Below are 18,158 nucleotides of genomic sequence, written 5' to 3'. Positions count from 1 at the left end.
GTTTCCTGTTTGCGTCTTCGCAGACTACCAGCGTCCAATAGTTGCCATGCATCTGATCATGATATACGGTCGCTCATCTCGTAGCTGCATGTTGACACGCTGAACCATCGCATCACAGGCGTTTTTCACGATTCCCCCGAGCCTTACGGCGATGGCGGCACCACAGGCGAGTTGGACTGCATAGCTCATTCGCCTACCATTGGCAGCGCTTTAGTTCTGCGTATAAGACCATGCCTCTGTGGGCTACGGTTCCTCACCCCCCTTTTCCTTCATCGCTCTACTTTCGTTTTCACGTCTTCTACCAAGTCCGCTAGTCGGGCTTTACTTTTTGCTTTCGTCGTTTCGCCTTCTTTTATTCGCGATGGTCTCCTTCTCCCGCATGATCTCCTCCGTTTCGGTAGCGCTGGCGCTGGTCTCTGTGAGCAGCGTTCTCGCTGCTCCTGTCCCCGAGGTCTCTTCCCTATCCACCCGCGATATCACCGTCCCGAGCCCGGCCTTCGTTATCTACTCCGACCTCTTCACCCCCGACCCCAACGTCCTCGGTGACCCGTCCAAGTACGCCGTAAGTTGCCGCCTTGCAGCCCACTTTTCTCTCTTGCTGACGACCGTTCATTCACAGGGCTACAACGTCATCAACCTCTCCTTCCTCACCGTCAGCAAGGGGCCCTTCGACCAGGTCCTCCGCTGGCAGCAGCTCCCCGCGGACACCAAGGCGACCGTGAAGGCGCAGTACGCCGCAGCGGGCATCCAGATCATGGCCTCCGCGTTCGGGCAGACCGACGCGCCGACGACGGCGGGCCTCGACCCGGCGGCGATCGCCGCGCAGTTCGGGCAGTTCGTCCTCGACAACGGCCTCGACGGGATCGACGTCGACTACGAGGACCTGGACGCGATCAACAAGGGCGACGGCGCGGGCGAGGCGTGGGTGGCGGCCTTCACGCGCGCGCTCCGGGCGACGCTGCCCCAGGGCCAGTTCGTGCTCTCGCACGCGCCGATCGCGCCGTGGCTCGCGCCGAACGCGGCGTTCGCGGCGGGCGCGTACGTGCAGGTGAACAAGGAGGTCGGGGACCTCATCGACTTCGTGGGTGTCCTTCCCTTCCCTTCTCTCCCGCTGGAGGCTGTGACTGTGGATGCGTTGCTGATCGACGCGTTTCGCCGCAGTACAACATCCAGTTCTACAACCAGGGGACAAACTACCAGGACTGCGACTCGTTGCTCAACGCCGCGCAGGCGCCGTTCACGGGCTCGTCGCTCTTCGAGATCGCGAGCAACGGCTTCGCGCTCGACAAGCTCGTGATCGGCAAGCCCGCGACCGCGGCGGACGTCGGCCCGCCCCCCAGCGGGCTCATGGACCCCGCGACGCTCGGGACGTGCGTGGACCAGGCCGCCACGAAGGGCTGGAAGGGCGGGGTGATGGTGTTCCAGGACCCGCACGCGGACTCGGCGTGGATCCAGGCGGCGAAGGGCACCGCGTTCCAGTGAAGAGGCGTGCGCCCGCTTCAGAACACCCTCCGCCGGTTCGGACGGCGATCGTGCCAGGAGACCATCTTAACGACGATTGACACACTTCCACGACGTGGGACGCTTATGCTGTAATGAACATATGTTTTGGGGGTCACTGTACACGCCCGGCTGATGTGCGGGAACTACTACTTGGAACGGCCCCCGGAGTTCCACCGGGGACCGCGGCTCACCCTGTACAGGACTCGCATGCTACTAGAACCACTCCTGGTTGTTGTGGTGGGACAGGAACGCGCCGGAGTTCTCGGGGCCGTTCTTGTTCATGACGTCGAGGATCATGGACACCGCGACCGCGGGGGTCTTCGGGAGCCCGTCCCAGCTCGGGTAGTGCTTCTGCCAGGCCTGGGTCATCTGCTTCACGAACTCTGGGATGCTGTCGAAGTCGTCTGTGGCGCGGCACAGTCAGCGCGCACTCGCACGGAGGAAGGGGCGGGGGGATGCGCACTGGGGTCCTCCGTCATCGTGTTCACGTAGCCGGGGCTGATCGAGAGCACGGTGAAGCCCTCGGGACGGAGCGCGACGGCGAACTGGGCGGCGGCCATGTTCGAGGCCGCCTTGGAGATCGAGTACATGCAGCTGGCGTCGTAGTTGATCTTGAGCGCGAGCTCGATCGAGCCGGCGCCGGAGGTGACGCAGACGATCTTCTTCATCGCGCCCTTGCGGAGCAGCGGGAGGAAGGCGTTTATGGCGTGGATGGTGCCGATGGTGTTTGTGCGGAACTGTAGTACGGGGAGCCGGCGGGTGAGCGAACGTTTTATGAGGGATCGAGGTTGGGTTTACCCCGCCGACGAGGTCATCCTCGAGAGCCTTCGGGTCGGGGCTGCGAGATCGTTCGCGATTAGCACGGAGGCTGGCTCGACCAGGCTACAGGGTTGCTGCACTCACAACTTGTCGAGAGTTAACATGGAATACGGGGTGATGATGGCGGCGCCGTTGTTGATCAGGACGTCGAGCGTGCCACCAGTGACCTTGGCCACGTCCTCTGCGGCAGTCTGAATCGTGGTCAGCGTCGGGCCTCAGTGGAGGTGCGCAGGGAGTCACCTGGAGAGTCTGGGCGTTATCGAGATCGCCCTGGATGGCGTGTACGTTGGGAAGAGAGGTCGCGAGCTCGGCGAGCTTCGTGGCAGTGGCGGGGTTGCGAACGACACCGAAGACGGTGTTGTTCTTGTCTTTGGCCTGTACGAGTAGAAGAGGAATGTCAACGCGGGGAAGAGGCACGAGAGAGGGACACGCACGAGAGAGTTGACAAACTCAAGCTATGGAGGTGGAGGGCCTCATCAGCATATAGGGCTATACTTGAGGGAGAACGAAGCGCACCCCCAGGCCACGAGAGGCACCGACGACGACGTAGGAAGACATTGTGTGCGCGCAGTGCTGATCGTTTATCTGAGGTGCGAGATGAAGGAGGAGTCGGAGGTGAGAGCGAGGTTATATACTGGCCTGCTATTTGCCCGCCGCACTTCACGAAATCACTCAGGGGCGCCCGACATCCACGGCTTCTGTGTGCACGCAACCGAGCGTCGAGGCTCCGGCGGAGGTCGGCGGCAGCAGCCCCGGCCGCATGACGCTGACTATCGGCATGCGATGGGCTTTTGGAAATGCGCCCAGGCCGAGGAGGAGGAGGAGGAGGAGGCGGGTGATTAATTATCGCGGCGGAGAGGAGAGCATAGTACGCGGCGTGGGCCGCAATTGGCATCGACGTCGTGCTGACTAAGCATGAGTGCCAGAGGCGCGCGTCGCGACCCGAGCCTCTTTTCCTCCTCTACATCCCGTCCATGACTTGTGTCTCTCTCCCACATTGGTCGCCGCCGACATTTGCCTCGCGCTCAAGCGGATTGCCCAGGGACGCGACCTCCGATCGCCCTAGGATCACCCTGGAACCACCTATTTCCCACTGGCCTAAGTACCACAGCCACGCCGCCGTACCGCTTCAAGGCCCAGCCGGCGGTCATGCGGTTCTTCGCGCTTGCGTCCTCCGCTGTCCTCGGAGCCCAGTCTGTAGGCTATGATGGCCGGGGTTCCGATTGGTGAGAGTCGGATTCCATGGCGAGGCATCTCCAGGTTTCTCTCCAGTACGTCTCCGTCCTGTGGCTCGCGTGTGGGAATCTCGCCTTCAATTTCACCACGAGGCCATAGATATCGATCTCGAACTTTATTGACCCAGTCCCGCTATCGCAGCACCAGCGATAGTGGTCGGGTAAGAGAATCTCATTCCCTGCTCGCTCGGCGTTGGTCTATTCATTGTTCCTACCTCACTGTGATGCCGACCCTCCTCGAGCTCGCAGAGCAGTTGGCACTTCAGGCCGTCCAGCCAGGCGCAAACTCCGAACTCAGGTGAGCACTAGTCTCATTCACCTCGGCCGGATCTCTAGCTTACGACCTACTCTCGGCCAGTGTTTCGCAGGTCAGCAACGCCTCAGAGGACTTTGCCGCTCTCGATTGCTGAAATCTGCGCAGCTCTCCCGGACCCTCGAACTGTTGAGCGATGCCGCCAAGGGGATCAAAGTGCTCACCAACACCCGCGTCCCGATCACTCGACTACCCACAGAACTCATGGTTCGCATCTTCTCTGCGGTCCCCGGAGGCGCCAACAGCCGCACAAGAGGCCTCTTTGGATCCACCCAAGGGGCTTCCACTCTACCACCTTCCAACTTTAGGAACACGCTTGACCTTCTTCCTCTCACCACTGTCTGCCGACTTTGGAGAGACATCCTTCTCAACTCCCCCGCTCTCTGGACCAGTCTCTCCTCTGCAGACCCTCGTTGGGGCGCCTCGTCCTCCTTCTTTAGTGAACCTGAGCGAGCTTTGCACATCTCTCGACTTCGTCCAGGGATGACTTCCGCAAGACCGCTGTACATCGTCTCTGCTGAACCAATCCAGGATAGTGGGAACTCGCATTTCTTCCGTGAGAATGGCCATCGCATAGAGGAGCTCACCGTGACTATGCACCTGTACGGAACGATGTGGTGTCCAGCTCCCAACGGGTCACAGCACTCACCACCATTCCATTCCTTGTCATTCCCCCCGACATCGCTCAAACGCCTTACCCTTACGGGTCAAGCACGTCTTGATTACGGAACGGTGTGGCAAAACATTCCCTTGTTCGACGGCGTTGAGCTTGCGATAAACTCTTTATTCATGCACAGCATACCTTTCCTCCCAGTCAACCCTACCCCCTTTCTAACCTGTCTTGTTCTCTCGTGGTCATTGTACGATAACATACCACGCACGGGTGGGCCGGTGCGCGAGCTTCTTACCTTCCTCTCCAATACGCCATCTCTCCAAAAGGCCTACATCGACGGCGTCACGGAAGATGTTGAAGGCACATCTGTCACTCAAATCGTCCATCTCCCTTTTTTACGCACACTCAAGCTCTCTCCCGGGAGAGCTGCCGCGACTGTATTCTCTCAGCTCTCTCTCCCTCCTCAGTGCCTCACCTTCTTGAACCGCATCGACATCCGTTCTGGGGACTGCGTTGCCGCTGTCTCCACGGCAATTCCGCTGCATACCCACCGTGGCGCCGCGAAGCTCTACTGTTCCTGGGACCCGGGTTATTTCCAGGGCAGCGTCGGCTCCATCTCCATCCAAGCCATCTGGCCCGAGGACGGCGGCGGGCTTCGCCTCCACCTGGCGTCGCAGCAGCAAGGCGAGGACCTCACGGACGCCTGCGACGCCCTCGACGTCTTGCTCTCCGCCCTCGCGGGGGTGGACGAGGTCTGGTTGCGCGGCGCCGGGTCGGAGATGTTCGTCGCGCGGGCCGCCCCGCAGATGCTCCTCCGCCGCTGCACCGCCGTCAAGGCGCTCCACGTCCACGCGATCGTCCCGTTCGGCCGGGAGAGCGTGCCAGCGCTGTGGCCGCCCGCGCACGTCTGGCCCGCGCTGGAGCGCCTGCACGTCTGCTTGAACGGCACGGAGGGCCTGCAGGACCTCGCCGGCCTGCTCCGGGCCAGGAAAGACGCGGGACGGCGGGTGGAGGAGCTCCGTGTCTCGCACCAGGTCGCGCTGAAGGGACGGGGCGTCGCGGCGTCGGAGGTGCGCATGCCGTGGAACCACGCGCCACCGGACACGGAAGAGGCGAGGGCGGAGGCGGCGAGGGAGGTGGAGGCCATCCGGGGCGCGACGGAGGCGCATGTCGGGAACGTCGAGGTCGGGTGGAACTTGTACGAACAGGGTTCGTGGGACACCGTGTTACCGCGGATCGTTTTGCCGGCGGAGAGCAATGTGTTTTGGCCCTCGTGGGTAGGAGACACCGTGTTCGGGTGAAGCAGCAGGAGCCTCATTCGCTAGACTAGCAAGAGCTTACAGCCTCCGAATACTGCTCGAATCCGTATATGCCATCCAGTTGGGCCTCCACATTTCGCTCTGCACGGGCGAGGGAGACATGTTGGAAAGTCTGGTACATAGCTTGAGTAACCATCGATCTGAGGCGGAGGCGGAGGACTCAGTCTCCAGGTGGTCGGACTTCCACACGTGCACACGTGACCGTCTGGTATCGACACTCGCTCGCCGCGATGCACCGGGACCTCAAGGCCTCACGAATGCGGGATACGTTCTTAGCTATGTAGTTACACGCGCATATGTGACACATAGGGATAGAATGATGATGATAATAATAATAATAATAATAATAATAATAAGCACCGGGACCTCACTCCTGCTTGCACTAGTACGACCACTATCTTCGCTCAATGTCCCTGCCCTCCGGTTGTCCACTGAGGCTTCACTGTCGTTCGCAACATCTCCGCCTCTCTGTTCATGTCGCCGCCTTCTGTCGTCTCTCCCCGACCATAAATTGTCCGGGAACAAATACGATTGCGACCTTTTTGCTCTCAATTTACAGGAGAGCGGCGTAGGGAAGAACAACGGAAGGCAGAAAAGTGGGGAGGCATGGCCAACGGGATCTTCTACGATGCTGGACGAATGAGATTCGCTGGTGGGTGTTTGAAACACGCCTTTACGTTCTTTCCTGTGCAAGGTCATTCCCCAGGCGAGGCAAATGTTTCTTCTGGGGAAATCTTGGACCGGCGTACTTTTCTGTTCCGATGACATTGCGTGGAGGGTCGTGCTGCTCGCAAGCTTCTCCATCGCCCGTCTTGCGATTCGCAAGGCGATCGGGTTGTCGTCAAGTCCTGCCTGAAGCCTCGCTGGCAAGGCTGGTTTCCGCCCAGGGACATAACAACTTTTAGTGGCGGTACTACGCATCCTGCGCAGACGGATGCGATGGAGCGTAGCCTTGCTGCGTAGGGCCCGCCTCGCGATCACGGCACAGACCATGGGCCACGGTGGCGGAACACCAGCTTCCTCCAAGGCAGCGAGCTCCCGATACAACCTCTAAGCTTTGATCCTGCGCGGCACTCCCTTCTTCCTCTCTAATCCCACCCCCTGCCTTACCTGTCTTGTGCTCGCGTGCTCGTTGTCGGACAGCATCCTATAGGCGAGCTCGTCACCTTCCCCTCTCGCGTACCGACGCCTCAAGAGGCTTACGTTGAAGGCATCATGGAGGACCCCAAATGTATACACCAAATAGTCCAGCTGCCGCATCTGTGCAAGATCAAAAGTGCTGTCCCCCGGGAACGTGGCCACGACGACGCTGTCTCGACTTTCACTTCCTCCTGGCTATATCGCCTATCTAAGCAGCGTCGACGGAGGAAGACCTCCGGGACATCTGCCGCGCTCTCGACGCCCTCCTTCGCTCCTTATGGAGGCCTCTCCGGCCGCAAGCCCCATTACAGGGAATGCCCCGTCCCTCCGCATCTCCGACTATCTCACGGCGCTGCATCTCGTCCTCCCCTTCGATCGGGAAAGCGCCATAGTCCGCCGAGTCGCCGTGGCCCGCGTTCGAGAACTGCATGAACGATACTCGTGGGGGACTGTTCTGCTGCGCGCGTGTTCTGGAGCAGAAAAGAACATGAGTTGGCCTCCATGGGCGGGCAAGAAGCTTTGGTACGGTGTCCGCCGCAGATAGCATTTCACATCCCATTCAGTCGAACCTTCGCCGAAGAGTGTCAGCCCCCAGACACATCACCCCGATGGATTCACCGTGCGCGACGACTTTGCCGCGCTCCCAACCATCCCCATAACATCTTTCCAGAATGCCCATGGACACAAAACTATTTAAGAGGCAGCAAAGCCGCCGCCAACCTCCAGTACGCAGCCCATCCCCCTTTTTCTCCGCTTCCGACTACCGTGTTCCGACGTTTGCTCACAATGCTCTCCTTCAAGGCGTTCCTCGCTTTCGCTGTACTTGCGACCGCCGTGACCGCTCTCGCCATCCCCAGGGCAGCGGCCGACGTGATCGCGCCTGCCGTCACGCATCCCACCGCGGGCACCGTCTGGCACGTCGGTGCGCTCGAGACGGTCACTTGGGACACCTCCAGCGTCCCCGCATGGTCGGAGAACACCGGCGTCCTCCTGCTCGGCTTCGTCGAGGCTGACGATCCATCGGGGAATGAGCACCTCGACGTCGGTGTGTGACACTCCCTCCGCTGCACCCGGGTGCTGACCGCAGGGCCGGTGTCAGACCACCCGCTTGCTGCCGGGTTCAGGCTCGCAGATGGTGCCGTCAAAGTGACTGTCCCGGACGTAGTCCCTCGTGACGATTATGTCGTTGCTTGTGAGTCTCTGCTATGTTGGTGCTCACGGTGCTTCAATTGACGATCGCCTCTCTCTTTCAGTGATCGGCGACAGCGGTGACGTCTCTGGGATGTTTATCATCGTGCCCTGATGGAGGTAGCAGCCCGAGGACGAATCTGCGCACACCATCCGAAGACACGGACATCTAGGACTTCAAGGTAGCATTATTGCGCGACTGAGCTATGAGACGAACATTACGTTGCTTACGGAATGGACTGCTATGCGTACGCTTCTATCGACAGTGATATCTCGCATCTTCGTTCACGGACACTTCCCGGTCGAACTTCTGTTGTGCTTCTTCCAGGTCTCAATGAACTCGGAGATGCTGTCGAAGTCGTTCGCGATGCGACACTAGCGAAGTTGAAGGGGTTCGGCGGGTACCCGCACGGAACTCGAGCGGGAGGGATTTGCTGGGATCCTCGGCCATCGTGTCAACGGAACCGGGACTGATCGAGTGCAGGGTGGATCCCGCAGGAGGAGCGCGACCGCGAAGTGGGCGGGGGCCACTTTTTTGGGCCGCCTTGGACGTGGCATAGTAACCGCTAGTGACCTGGGCGACCAGTGCGGCAGCCTGAGATGGGGGTATTGCTCTACCTCTTTCTGACAAGGGTACGAGACCGCTCACCTAGAGAGGTTTGGTGCTGTTCAGGTCCTGAACGGCGCCGAGGAAAGACTGCGCAATCTCAGCAAGCCCGGTGGCGCCAAGGAGTATACGTACTGGCCTGCGTGGGGCGAAGAAGACGAGTATAGCACCAAACGCACGGCCTTGTCTCCACCAACTTGTTGAGAGCCCCGACGTGGTTTTGTCGAGCAGACTGTCATCGGGACGGACGAGACGGGAAGCGGATAAATAAAGATTGTGGGGCTAATTACATAGTTGAGTGAGATGAATTACAGCTAGGCATACACTCGATCCGGGATGGGCACTCGTTTAGGACCTCCGCCGATTCGCTAGGAAGAGAGGGAGAGGGGCGGTATGGTATATATGTGGAGAATGCAAATACCCTGACCAGGAGTAGGAGAGAGACCGTGACCAGAACAGAACCGAATCCAAGAAAACTTCGTGTGCGGAACCCCTAGGGCCCGCGTTGTGTTGAGCGATGCTCGCGCCGGGGCGCGCGTGTGGGTTGATACTTAGGCAGAGCCCGCCGAATCATCCAGGCCCATCTTCTTGCGCACGACCTCGAACGTCTTGAGCATCTTCCGCCTCGCCCCCAGGGCCGCGACGCCCTTCGCCTCGAGCTGGGCCTCGTCCATCATGACCATGTCACGCCAGTCGACGTTCTCGAAGTTGGGCGTGTACTTGTGCAGGCGCAGGCTCCGGAGCCACGCCGGGATGTCCTCGAGCAGCTTCGGGTCGACGTCCTCATCGTCTTTCTTCTCCCGCTGCCCGGGAGACTTGGTGTTCCTGTCTCGGTTGCCGACGCCGCGATTCCCGCGCATGTTGTTCTGTCCCCCGAGCATGCCCATCGGGTTGAAGCCGGCCTGACCGAGCTGCCCAAGCTGGCCAGCCGCCGCCATCTGCATCGCGATCATCTGCTCCGGAGAGAGTCCCATCGCGGCGAGGTTCGACATGTTGAACATGCTGTTGAAGGGACTGACGGGCGCCATGCCCGCCGCAGCAAGCGCCGCCATATTGAAGCCGCCTCCACCCTGCAGACCGGCGAGGGCAGGGTTGCCCATGCCCATAGCGAAGCCGTTCATGCCGAGACCGTTCATGCTGCCGTCGTCGCTGTAGCGACCCGACGTGTTTGAGAGGGCGGGGCTACGTGCGCCGCCCCAGCCGGCCTGGCCACCGAACGCGCTCAAGTTGCCATTGTTGCGGAAGCCGCCCGAGACATTGCGCTGGCCGCCGCCGTTTTGGTGTTGGTGCTCCTCGACGTCGTTTCCCGGAGCGCCCTTGGAGAGACGGTTGAGCCTCTTGGGAGGGTCCGACATCAGAGGGACGGCGCCGCTGTTTCCGCCGTTCCAGTCGTTGAGCTTCTGCGCCGCAGCATCGAGGCTCTGGCTCGGGTTGCGAGTGTCCTTGAAGATGGGATCAAGGGCGTGTTGACCATGCTCGCCCAGCTGCCACCCGGCATGGGAGACAGCTGGTCACCGATGTCATCACCAACGCGAGGGGACTTCAGGGCGTTCGCGAGGCCGGAGAAGTCGGTGCTCTTGGGGCGCGAAGCGGGGTTGGACGACGGGATGGTGATCTCCTGACCGCCGGGCGATGGGGCACGCTCGTCGACCTGGCCGAGCTGGTTCGAGCCGGTGCCCCACGTGTTGCGGTCAGCGCCGATGGTGGTCGAAAGGACAGGGGCAGAAATGCGGTGAGCGGCGTTGCTTGCCTTGAGCTTGGCGCGCTGATGGGCAAGAGTAGCAGCGGGGTCGGCGCCGGAGGTGTTGTTCGCAGACTCCGGCGAGAGGAAAGAGGCACCCATGCCACTGCCAGAGAAGTTGCGAGCAGTGGGCGAAGCAGGCAGGTTGGACTTGAGCCCCGGAGACTTGAGGCTCATGCTGGCTAGCTTAGCCTCCATCTGGCTCTGCATGGAACCTGCCAACCCATGTTAGTGGACGCAAAACAGAGCTAAATGACGCAACGCACCTCCAACGGCAGGAGAAAGGAGGGCAGTCATGGGGTCGGATCTAGCCATTTGCTGAAGGACGGTGATGAAGAAGCGAATCTGAACTTGAGTAGAATGTTGCAAAAGACTGTAAAGAGCGGCTGTGCGCTCGGCTTCGGAAAGGACCTTGAACCCTGTGAGACCCAGGATTAGCATAACGTCCCTATGGGGAGTCGCAAACATGAAGGTCCTGGGATAGGACGGGAGTAAAAATAGCGCGATCTGTACTGGGGCACTTCCGGCCAACTGGGACAATACGCTGGACGACGCTCCCAGTGGCTAGTGCTGCCGACTCAGCTGCGACTGGTAGAGCTTCCAATATAATGGCTTCGGCAGACGACTCCCACCCAAGTTGATCGATTGGGACGAGACAAGACAAAAACGCACGAGGGGGTTGATCACTTACATTGCTCGATGGCACTCAGTTCTTCCTTGAAATTGACGTCAAGAGAGGCAGCAGCCATTTCTTCCTGCGCGATAATGAGAGGCAGAGCAGCAGGCGGAGAAAAGGGCCACTCACCAGCGTCGCCTCATAGTTCTGGAAAGTCTCAAACCACTGGTCGATAGCTTCCGCTGATGGGGAGTACGCATGAGCATCTGAGAGGCATGTGGTGGACGATGTGGCTCACCCTCGGGAGTTTGGAACATGCCTGCGCCGCCCAGGAGCTCGCTGGTGGGACGAGCTCCGTTCGGACGGGGGGAAGCGGGGGGCAGGCCCTGAGGCCCGCCGCGAGCAGAGGTGGGACCCATGGAGGCACGGTAGCTGGGAGACCTGCCGCCGCTCGGGGCGGGGGACACGCTAGGGCTGGGGGGAGCGAGACTGGACATTTGATGAGAAAGCGAAGGACTGCAAGTCGACGTCGAGTCGGGGTTGGCTAGAATCAAGCGACACGTTCGGGGACGTGCAACGATGTCTAGACAAGACCAGCGGAGCCTGCCGGTCTAGGAAGTGACAAAGGCGGGAAGACGGCGACGAGGGGGAGGGGCTCGAGAACGTCGAGGACGATGAGGACGAATGGGAAAGGAGCCCGCCGGGTTGGAAACGCCGCCTTATGCTGGCACCCCAAACACCGCCAAACACTCTGGTGGCGCCTCGCCCGGGCTCTGATGCCACCCATCACCATCTGTTCGTGTCTCGCCCGCTGCACACCGCCTCCTTGAGGCCCTCTACCGCCCTCTCGCGGAATGCTCGTGCTTGACACATCGCGGGCCTGTAGGGCGAGGGGTGCGGAAGACGCAGTCACGACCCGCGGTCCATGCGGATAATTACGCTCCCCGCCGGCTGTGCGGCACCCAAGGACGCCCAGGTGACCAAAGCATGATGCTCTTTATGGCCGCCCGCGCTTCCTGGCAAGCCCATTGGAGTTTGTTGCATGCATGAAACAGCACACGCAGATGATCAGCTAGCCTGGCCAGGGTCGAAATCCCTGACATAGGGCAAAAGAACCGCCTCATCGCGGCCCGGTGGAACGACACCTAACGGCAAGGGCCGTGTCGTATCGCTAGAGTACATAGCCAAAGTCGATCCACCGCGGTCTCTCGAGGAAGACCTTGTCGATGGTGAAGTTGGCCGCTTGCTTCCTCGTCAAAAGATGCTCAAGAGGAATCCGCTCAGAGGTGTTCCCACCAGGCCCTGTGTGTGTGCATGTCAGCCTAGGGATATAGGGGCGTGCATTCAAATACCGCACCAAAGGAAGCGAATTCTGCATAGAACGTGGTGTTCATGATCACCGGTCTGCAACAAGTCAGCCCAACAGATTACGTCGACAGTGGATGAGCGGTACCTAGCGCTACTGAATGGAGTCCAGCCCACTGGCTGAATGCTGTCGTCCATGAATGTGCGAAGATATACTGTCGTGGCAAGATCGTTCCATGGTCTGCCCAAGAAACACTTCCCATCGGTGACGGTGGTCGCGTTTGCATCCGGAGACTGCAGAAGCGTGAGCTACATGTGGGATCCACGCTTAAGCTAAACTCACCCTGATGATTCTGGAATTGGAAATGTATGCGCCGTAGCGATTTCCGGGAGCATCCGTTAAGTTGGTACCCTTCCAAGCGACGATTCCACCACCACAAGCACGGTTTGCCAGAGTGACGTTTTCAAACCACCTGAGGAAGCATGAGCTACCGCTTGTCAGGCATCGATCGTGACCACTCACGCGGTCCCAAAGCCGAATAGGTCTGCAGGCATGCGTTAGGAAATGGAGACGGAAGATTGATGGGAGTCTCACTCACAATCTGTCTGACCAAAGATGATACTGTCGACAACATAGGTGCTGCCGTTGCGACCCGTGTACCAGGTGTCTTGGAAGCTCGCGAACGTGCATCCGTAGAAGGACGCATTCGCATACGAGATGTCTGTGACGAGTGCCTGCGAAATGGAGAAGTTGGCCTGTGGCCCGAGACAGACAAGATCAGACTGCAGCCCCAACTGACATCGAGAGAATGATTCACAGCGCGGTTCTCGAAATCGATGTTGTACGCCTTGAAGTCGACATTACCGAACAGCGGCTGCAGCGGTGCACCCGTGGGGCCTGCACCGATGAGGGAAGCGTTGAACGACGGCGCGACGAGAAGAACGGCAGACTGCGCGTCGTCCATGCCGCTCTGGACAAACTGGTTGTTCCAGATGTGGACGAGGTTGCGTGTGGACGCGTTCCCGGCTGGGTCGAAGGCGGTCTTAGAGTTCAGTTGACCCTGCAAAAGCGCGTCAATGGTGAAAGGGTTGCGCAAGGCGTGCTGTGCCACTTACCAACAGCGTAACTGGGCCTCTTCGAGTAACATTCACGATCTCATTGTATTCTCCTGCGCCGACAAGGATGGTAACCGCTCCTTGATCAGGTCTGGGGAGAGCGTAAGTATTGACGTTCTCTCGTGAGCATGGTGAGCTTACAAGGAAACAATGGCATCCTGGACACTGGTGAAATGAGCCCGAGGGTCGTTCTGAGATACAAAAATGGTTCCAGGGGCGCAACCCGCTAACGGCGAATGTCTCGGCGCTTTCTGCAGTTGACACGCTATATGGGCAGGAGAAAGAGCGTGGACGCCACCAGTGAGCAACAGTCCGAACAGCACCTCCGCAATCCAGTGCATGCTGAAGGACGCGACCTTGACGAGGGGGGTAGAGGTGCTGGTGGGGGCATGCGCGTCGCGTCTTATAATGCGATAGAGGCAAGCGGGCGGACCGTCGGGAGTGTCATCAGACCGCGAGCATGACCATGAGGGCGGGGCGATGTTAAAAGCCACATATGACCCCCACCTTCTGGAGTAACAGCATGCCCACACGCTCTAATTGGGGATTTTCAACCGCGCCGATCGCTCCCTCTGTTCCTGGCTTGCGGAATAGCGCACATGTGACCCATTGAAATCGGCTCGCGTTGATGGCCCTTGACGCAGTTTAGGGGAACATGACAGACTACCGTCAACTGATGCGGAGAGCGTTCGAGGCGGGCGGTAAAGAGAGTATGCCAGTCGCGAGTCGGACGAAAGGGAGGGTTGGCTCACAACGAGCAGAGTCGGCAGGTCTCCCGCGGACAGCCGGCGGGTGTGTGGTCCTGTTTGGCGCTTCGACACCGTGGCCGGACCGCCACCGTCGCGCGTTCTGGTCTGCGGGCGCAGCGTCCCCACAGAGCGCATGTTTCTCGTCCTTACTACCACCACCCTTCCTTAATACCGACTCCACGCCCCTGTCGACGCTGCAATGAGCTTCAACGACATCGAGGCCGGGCTCTCGCGCCCGCTCTCGCCTAACAGTGGCGCGCCACTGTCGCCGGAGGAGTCCGCGTTCACTTCCCTCCAGTCGTCGCTATCCCTCCAGGTCTTCAAGATCAACTCCAATGTCCAGGGCATCCTCAAGCTCGTCGACCAGCTCGGTACCGCGAGGGACTCTGCGGCCCTTAGGAAGTCTCTGTGAGTCGTGTTTGGGCGCATGGGAAAGGAGCGCAGACCAACCGAATCTCCGCACAGTCATGACCTCACCGAGTCGACACGGGCCATGGCCAAGCGTGGCTCGGACGATCTGAAGAAGTTAGCCGCGATGCAGGCGACCCTCGTACGTCTGCTTGCCGCAATTCCGTGCCCATTGCGCGACTCACCGCCCGCGTTGCCCCCAGCCCCGGCAGAAGACGTCACTACAGAAGACTTCACACGATTTCCAAGTGTCACTCGTCGCATTCCAGCGCGCACAGGCAGTCAGCGCGGAGCGGCAACGTACTGTGGTCGAGGGTGTGAAGCTCGCCGTTGAGGAGGATGAGGCTGCGGCGTGCGTAGTCCTTCATGCTGCGTATTGTTCCTGGTTTTGACGCAGCGGGAGCAGACATGGGGAGGCCGTGCGCGCGTCGAGTCCCTCACCGTCGCAACGGCAGGCGCAGATCCTGCACAACCAGCTCTCTCCGCAGGAGCTTGTGTTCCAGGAGTCTCTGATCCAAGAGCGGGAAGCAGAGATCCGGGATATTGAGAACGGTATCCACGAGCTCCGCGACATCTTCCGCGACCTCGGCACGCTTGTGCAGGAGCAGGGGGACATGCTCGGTGAGTCGCCCTTCGTAATCTGTCTGGTGGGGCGGTCGCTCACGGACGCGCGAAATCAGACAATATCGAGTCAAACATCTCCTCGATCGCCGTCGACACGGCAGGCGCTGCCGAAGAATTGACCACGGCACATGAGTATCAGCGGCGCGCAGGCCGGCGTGCACTCTGCCTGATGATCGTCGTCGTTATCGTCATCTGTGTGGTCCTCTTGGCAGTACGTGTTCTCCTCATTGTTGCCCGCTGCACGTCCGGGGGATACCAATGCTTTGTTGAATTTTCGCAGGTCCTGTCGTGATGACTCCTATCCGATCGACTTTGACCGGGACGCTGATGTGCTGTGGCAGGCTTGTTCCTGCGGCTCCACCGGACAGTTTATGCTAGACTCCATCATATTCCCCTTCTACGATGGCGACCAATTTATATCCCTGTTTATGCCGCTAATTATGTTGCCCACCTGTACTCGTCCGGACGGACGGCATGATGATCTAGTGATGGGATTCATGTCCCCGCAGTTGTACTTGAGCTTGGCGTGGAGAAAGCACCGTCGCGCTGCTTACTCCTTATATGAGAGGTTGCACCAACGCACCACAAACGCATATGGCTTCGCTACAATGGGCCAGGCGAGCAAGATGCAGACGTAAGATGTCATTTTTCACGTTCGCCGATTACATTACGACTATCAACAACGCTACATACGGCTAGCCGATCAAAGTGCGCAACGATAATAAATACTTACCAGGACTTTCGGCGCACGTTAGCTTCCCCACCCCGGCAAGCCGGAGCGGGTACTAGTCCCGAGGGCCACGAAGAGGCCTGCGCCAGGATCGGCCGCGCTCGACACGAGCGCGCGCCGACCCATACCTCGGGAAGCTGTCTTGAGCGGGGGCGTGCTTCACCGCGGCTGCTTGAAGCCTTCATGCACGCTTTTCCATTTCCACCATCCTCTCATTTACGTCCTCAGGTCTTCACCCCGGGCGTCCCCGAGCCGCAGCGAGATATCTGTCTTCACCCGCCAGCGCGGAACTTTGCTTTCGTCGCCCATCTTCCTGGGCGAGCATATTTTATTTGCTGCAAAACAAGTAAGTGGTTCGATTGCTTTGGTTACCTACGGCGACGACGGTGAGCGGCAGCGCGAGACGACGAAGAGCGCAGAGGGAACGCACCTGATGATGCAGGGGATCACGCCGGGCTCGCGCGAGACGGTCCCGAAGCACGAGCTGTCTTGAGTCACCTAGGCCGTGCACGATGCATGAGGGGCGCACGATCCGTCTCGGCTCGTGAGAGTTGCACGGTCACCAGAGGCAGCCACCGCAGCGGCGTCGGAGAGGGCGTCGGTGGTCAGCGGCCAGGACTCGGCTGGTAGGCCCCGGCGAACCCGGCACCCCACATCTATGTCCCTCAAAGACCTGGAGGGAGTATGGTCAGCATGGTGGTCGGGGTGGCGGCGAACGATGGGGCAAGGAGCGGTGGGGCTTGGAGGAACGGTAACCGGGGACGACGAAGGTCGTTGAGGAGGGTGGCGGGAAGGGTGGCGAACGATACGAGAATACTCACTCTTGCACTTGCCCGAAGGCGCATCCCCCGATCCGCCTCCCGCACGAGGATTCAGGGACGCGTGAAAGCGTATGGCCAACCGATACGGATTAGACGACGGATCGAGGAGGTTTCGACGTGCCTGGCGCGGGTACGCCCGACCAGCGGGACGCAGACGTCGGGAACAACACTGCTGAGGAACAAGGCGTGCTCGCCGTCCAGCAGACAGTGAAGACCGTGCCCGGGGACGACTGTCCGGGGGACTACAGTCTTGAGATGGGCCGCAAGCAGCTGTGGGGGGAGGCGTCAGCGTGGACTCGAGGTAAGAGGAGGGAGAGAGAGAGGGACACACCCGCCATCTTCGCAGTCTGAGGGAAAGAGGGACGTGGCGAGGAGATGGGTTTATATGTGCGGCGAGGTGGCGAGCGGCTGACCTGTTCCGAACTTCAGACTCCGCTCCGCGCGAGGGGATGCGGGTCGCCACCGGATGGTTGGGTGAGAACAAAAGGATCGATTGTTCCGTCTGGGGGCTGGCCTGATGGCCCTTGGGAGCCGCTTGTTCAGGGGGTCGGCTATCGATCCTGCTCCCACATTCCGTCCCATATTCTCCGCCCCAAAAGGCAAGTCCATCAACGCGGTCCGCCGCTCGAAGGTCCCCGTCGCCAAAGAACTTCTGATGTGGTCCGAGCACACTTCATCGCCACGCTGCTGCTGCTGCGGGCGGTGATACATCGTGGCGCGGCTCTTCAAGGCAGTACGCCTCCGGGTGTTTGGCCGTGTTTGTCTCCGTAGGTGCAAGCATCCCAGCCTGTAACGGAGTTCCTGTAAGGGCATCAGATACAAGATGACCCGAGAATGGACAGCACTTAACAACGAGATGCGTTTGAGAGCGGAGGGGATGCCGGTTTGGGATACAAGTGACTCACAGCGGAGTTTCTCCACTTCTAGCTCTGTCCGCCAAGCGAGCCCGGCTGTGCCTGCGTGTTCGAAAGATGTACAACGGGTGACAAATGAGTCATTGTGTGCGTTTGGGAAAAAGAAGCCATACGGAATCATGACCAGCATGTGCGTTGATGGACATATGATGAGAAATACCATACTGTGCCAGAATTCAGTTGCAGCAAGCAGCGACCCCTGCCCGTTCGCCAGCCGTTCGCGGGTCTTTGCGTGCATTGGTGCACGCTTTGCTCACGCTCTCGCATCTACCATACAGCGCAAGAGGGCCCGATTTAAATTGATAATGCACATTATATGCGTGACTCACAACGGAGGTTCTTCGCGCTAGTCCACGCCACGTCAAGCCCGTGATCGCGTCGGTTTTGTGGGCGCAGA

At 59.8% G+C, this 18,158-nt stretch overlaps 8 protein-coding genes across 8 annotated transcripts; 4 read left to right on the top strand and 4 right to left on the bottom strand.

The window, feature by feature from the left end:
• Positions 1-361: 361 nt before the first annotated feature.
• Positions 362-1,482, top strand: BXZ73DRAFT_103492 (chitinase; the record flags this gene model as incomplete). The annotated part of the gene is made up of 3 exons (XM_048015595.1): positions 362-562; positions 620-1,081; positions 1,162-1,482. The coding sequence occupies 3 exons, from the start codon at positions 362-364 to the stop codon at positions 1,480-1,482; spliced, it is 984 nt and encodes a 327-aa protein (XP_047875703.1).
• A 234-nt stretch (positions 1,483-1,716) lies between these two features.
• Positions 1,717-2,880, bottom strand: BXZ73DRAFT_50399 (NAD(P)-binding protein; the record flags this gene model as incomplete). The annotated part of the gene is made up of 6 exons (XM_048020429.1): positions 1,717-1,884; positions 1,935-2,240; positions 2,302-2,341; positions 2,410-2,513; positions 2,563-2,697; positions 2,818-2,880. The coding sequence occupies 6 exons, from the start codon at positions 2,878-2,880 to the stop codon at positions 1,717-1,719; spliced, it is 816 nt and encodes a 271-aa protein (XP_047875702.1).
• Positions 2,881-4,074: 1,194 nt separating this feature from the next.
• Positions 4,075-5,784, top strand: BXZ73DRAFT_50390 (uncharacterized protein; the record flags this gene model as incomplete). Its single annotated transcript, XM_048020424.1, has 2 exons — positions 4,075-5,517; positions 5,596-5,784. 2 exons carry the CDS (start codon positions 4,075-4,077, stop codon positions 5,782-5,784), a joined length of 1,632 nt encoding a protein of 543 aa, XP_047875701.1.
• Positions 5,785-7,728: 1,944 nt separating this feature from the next.
• Positions 7,729-8,245, top strand: BXZ73DRAFT_103489 (uncharacterized protein; the record flags this gene model as incomplete). The annotated part of the gene is made up of 3 exons (XM_048015594.1): positions 7,729-7,987; positions 8,042-8,134; positions 8,196-8,245. The coding sequence occupies 3 exons, from the start codon at positions 7,729-7,731 to the stop codon at positions 8,243-8,245; spliced, it is 402 nt and encodes a 133-aa protein (XP_047875700.1).
• A 1,043-nt stretch (positions 8,246-9,288) lies between these two features.
• BXZ73DRAFT_91234 (uncharacterized protein) lies at positions 9,289-11,591 on the bottom strand (the record flags this gene model as incomplete). The annotated part of the gene is made up of 6 exons (XM_048025906.1): positions 9,289-10,179; positions 10,209-10,693; positions 10,745-10,897; positions 11,170-11,233; positions 11,284-11,336; positions 11,393-11,591. 6 exons carry the CDS (start codon positions 11,589-11,591, stop codon positions 9,289-9,291), a joined length of 1,845 nt encoding a protein of 614 aa, XP_047875699.1.
• Positions 11,592-12,265: 674 nt separating this feature from the next.
• Positions 12,266-13,856, bottom strand: BXZ73DRAFT_50391 (pectin lyase-like protein; the record flags this gene model as incomplete). Its single annotated transcript, XM_048020425.1, has 9 exons — positions 12,266-12,396; positions 12,452-12,498; positions 12,548-12,693; positions 12,743-12,872; positions 12,923-12,944; positions 12,999-13,155; positions 13,218-13,460; positions 13,516-13,606; positions 13,657-13,856. The coding sequence occupies 9 exons, from the start codon at positions 13,854-13,856 to the stop codon at positions 12,266-12,268; spliced, it is 1,167 nt and encodes a 388-aa protein (XP_047875698.1).
• A 607-nt stretch (positions 13,857-14,463) lies between these two features.
• BXZ73DRAFT_103486 (t-SNARE) lies at positions 14,464-15,588 on the top strand (the record flags this gene model as incomplete). The annotated part of the gene is made up of 6 exons (XM_048015593.1): positions 14,464-14,672; positions 14,730-14,814; positions 14,876-15,024; positions 15,079-15,293; positions 15,353-15,507; positions 15,577-15,588. 6 exons carry the CDS (start codon positions 14,464-14,466, stop codon positions 15,586-15,588), a joined length of 825 nt encoding a protein of 274 aa, XP_047875697.1.
• Positions 15,589-16,524: 936 nt separating this feature from the next.
• Positions 16,525-17,999, bottom strand: BXZ73DRAFT_79205 (uncharacterized protein; the record flags this gene model as incomplete). Its single annotated transcript, XM_048023038.1, has 3 exons — positions 16,525-16,699; positions 17,179-17,194; positions 17,261-17,999. The coding sequence occupies 3 exons, from the start codon at positions 17,997-17,999 to the stop codon at positions 16,525-16,527; spliced, it is 930 nt and encodes a 309-aa protein (XP_047875696.1).
• Positions 18,000-18,158: the final 159 nt, after the last annotated feature.

Source organism: Epithele typhae (genome assembly GCF_022376455.1).
Source record: "Epithele typhae strain CBS 203.58 chromosome Unknown BXZ73scaffold_41, whole genome shotgun sequence".
NCBI classification, from domain to species: Eukaryota; Fungi; Basidiomycota; class Agaricomycetes; order Polyporales; family Epitheliaceae; genus Epithele; species Epithele typhae.
This window is presented reverse-complemented; position numbering and strand designations above follow the sequence as displayed.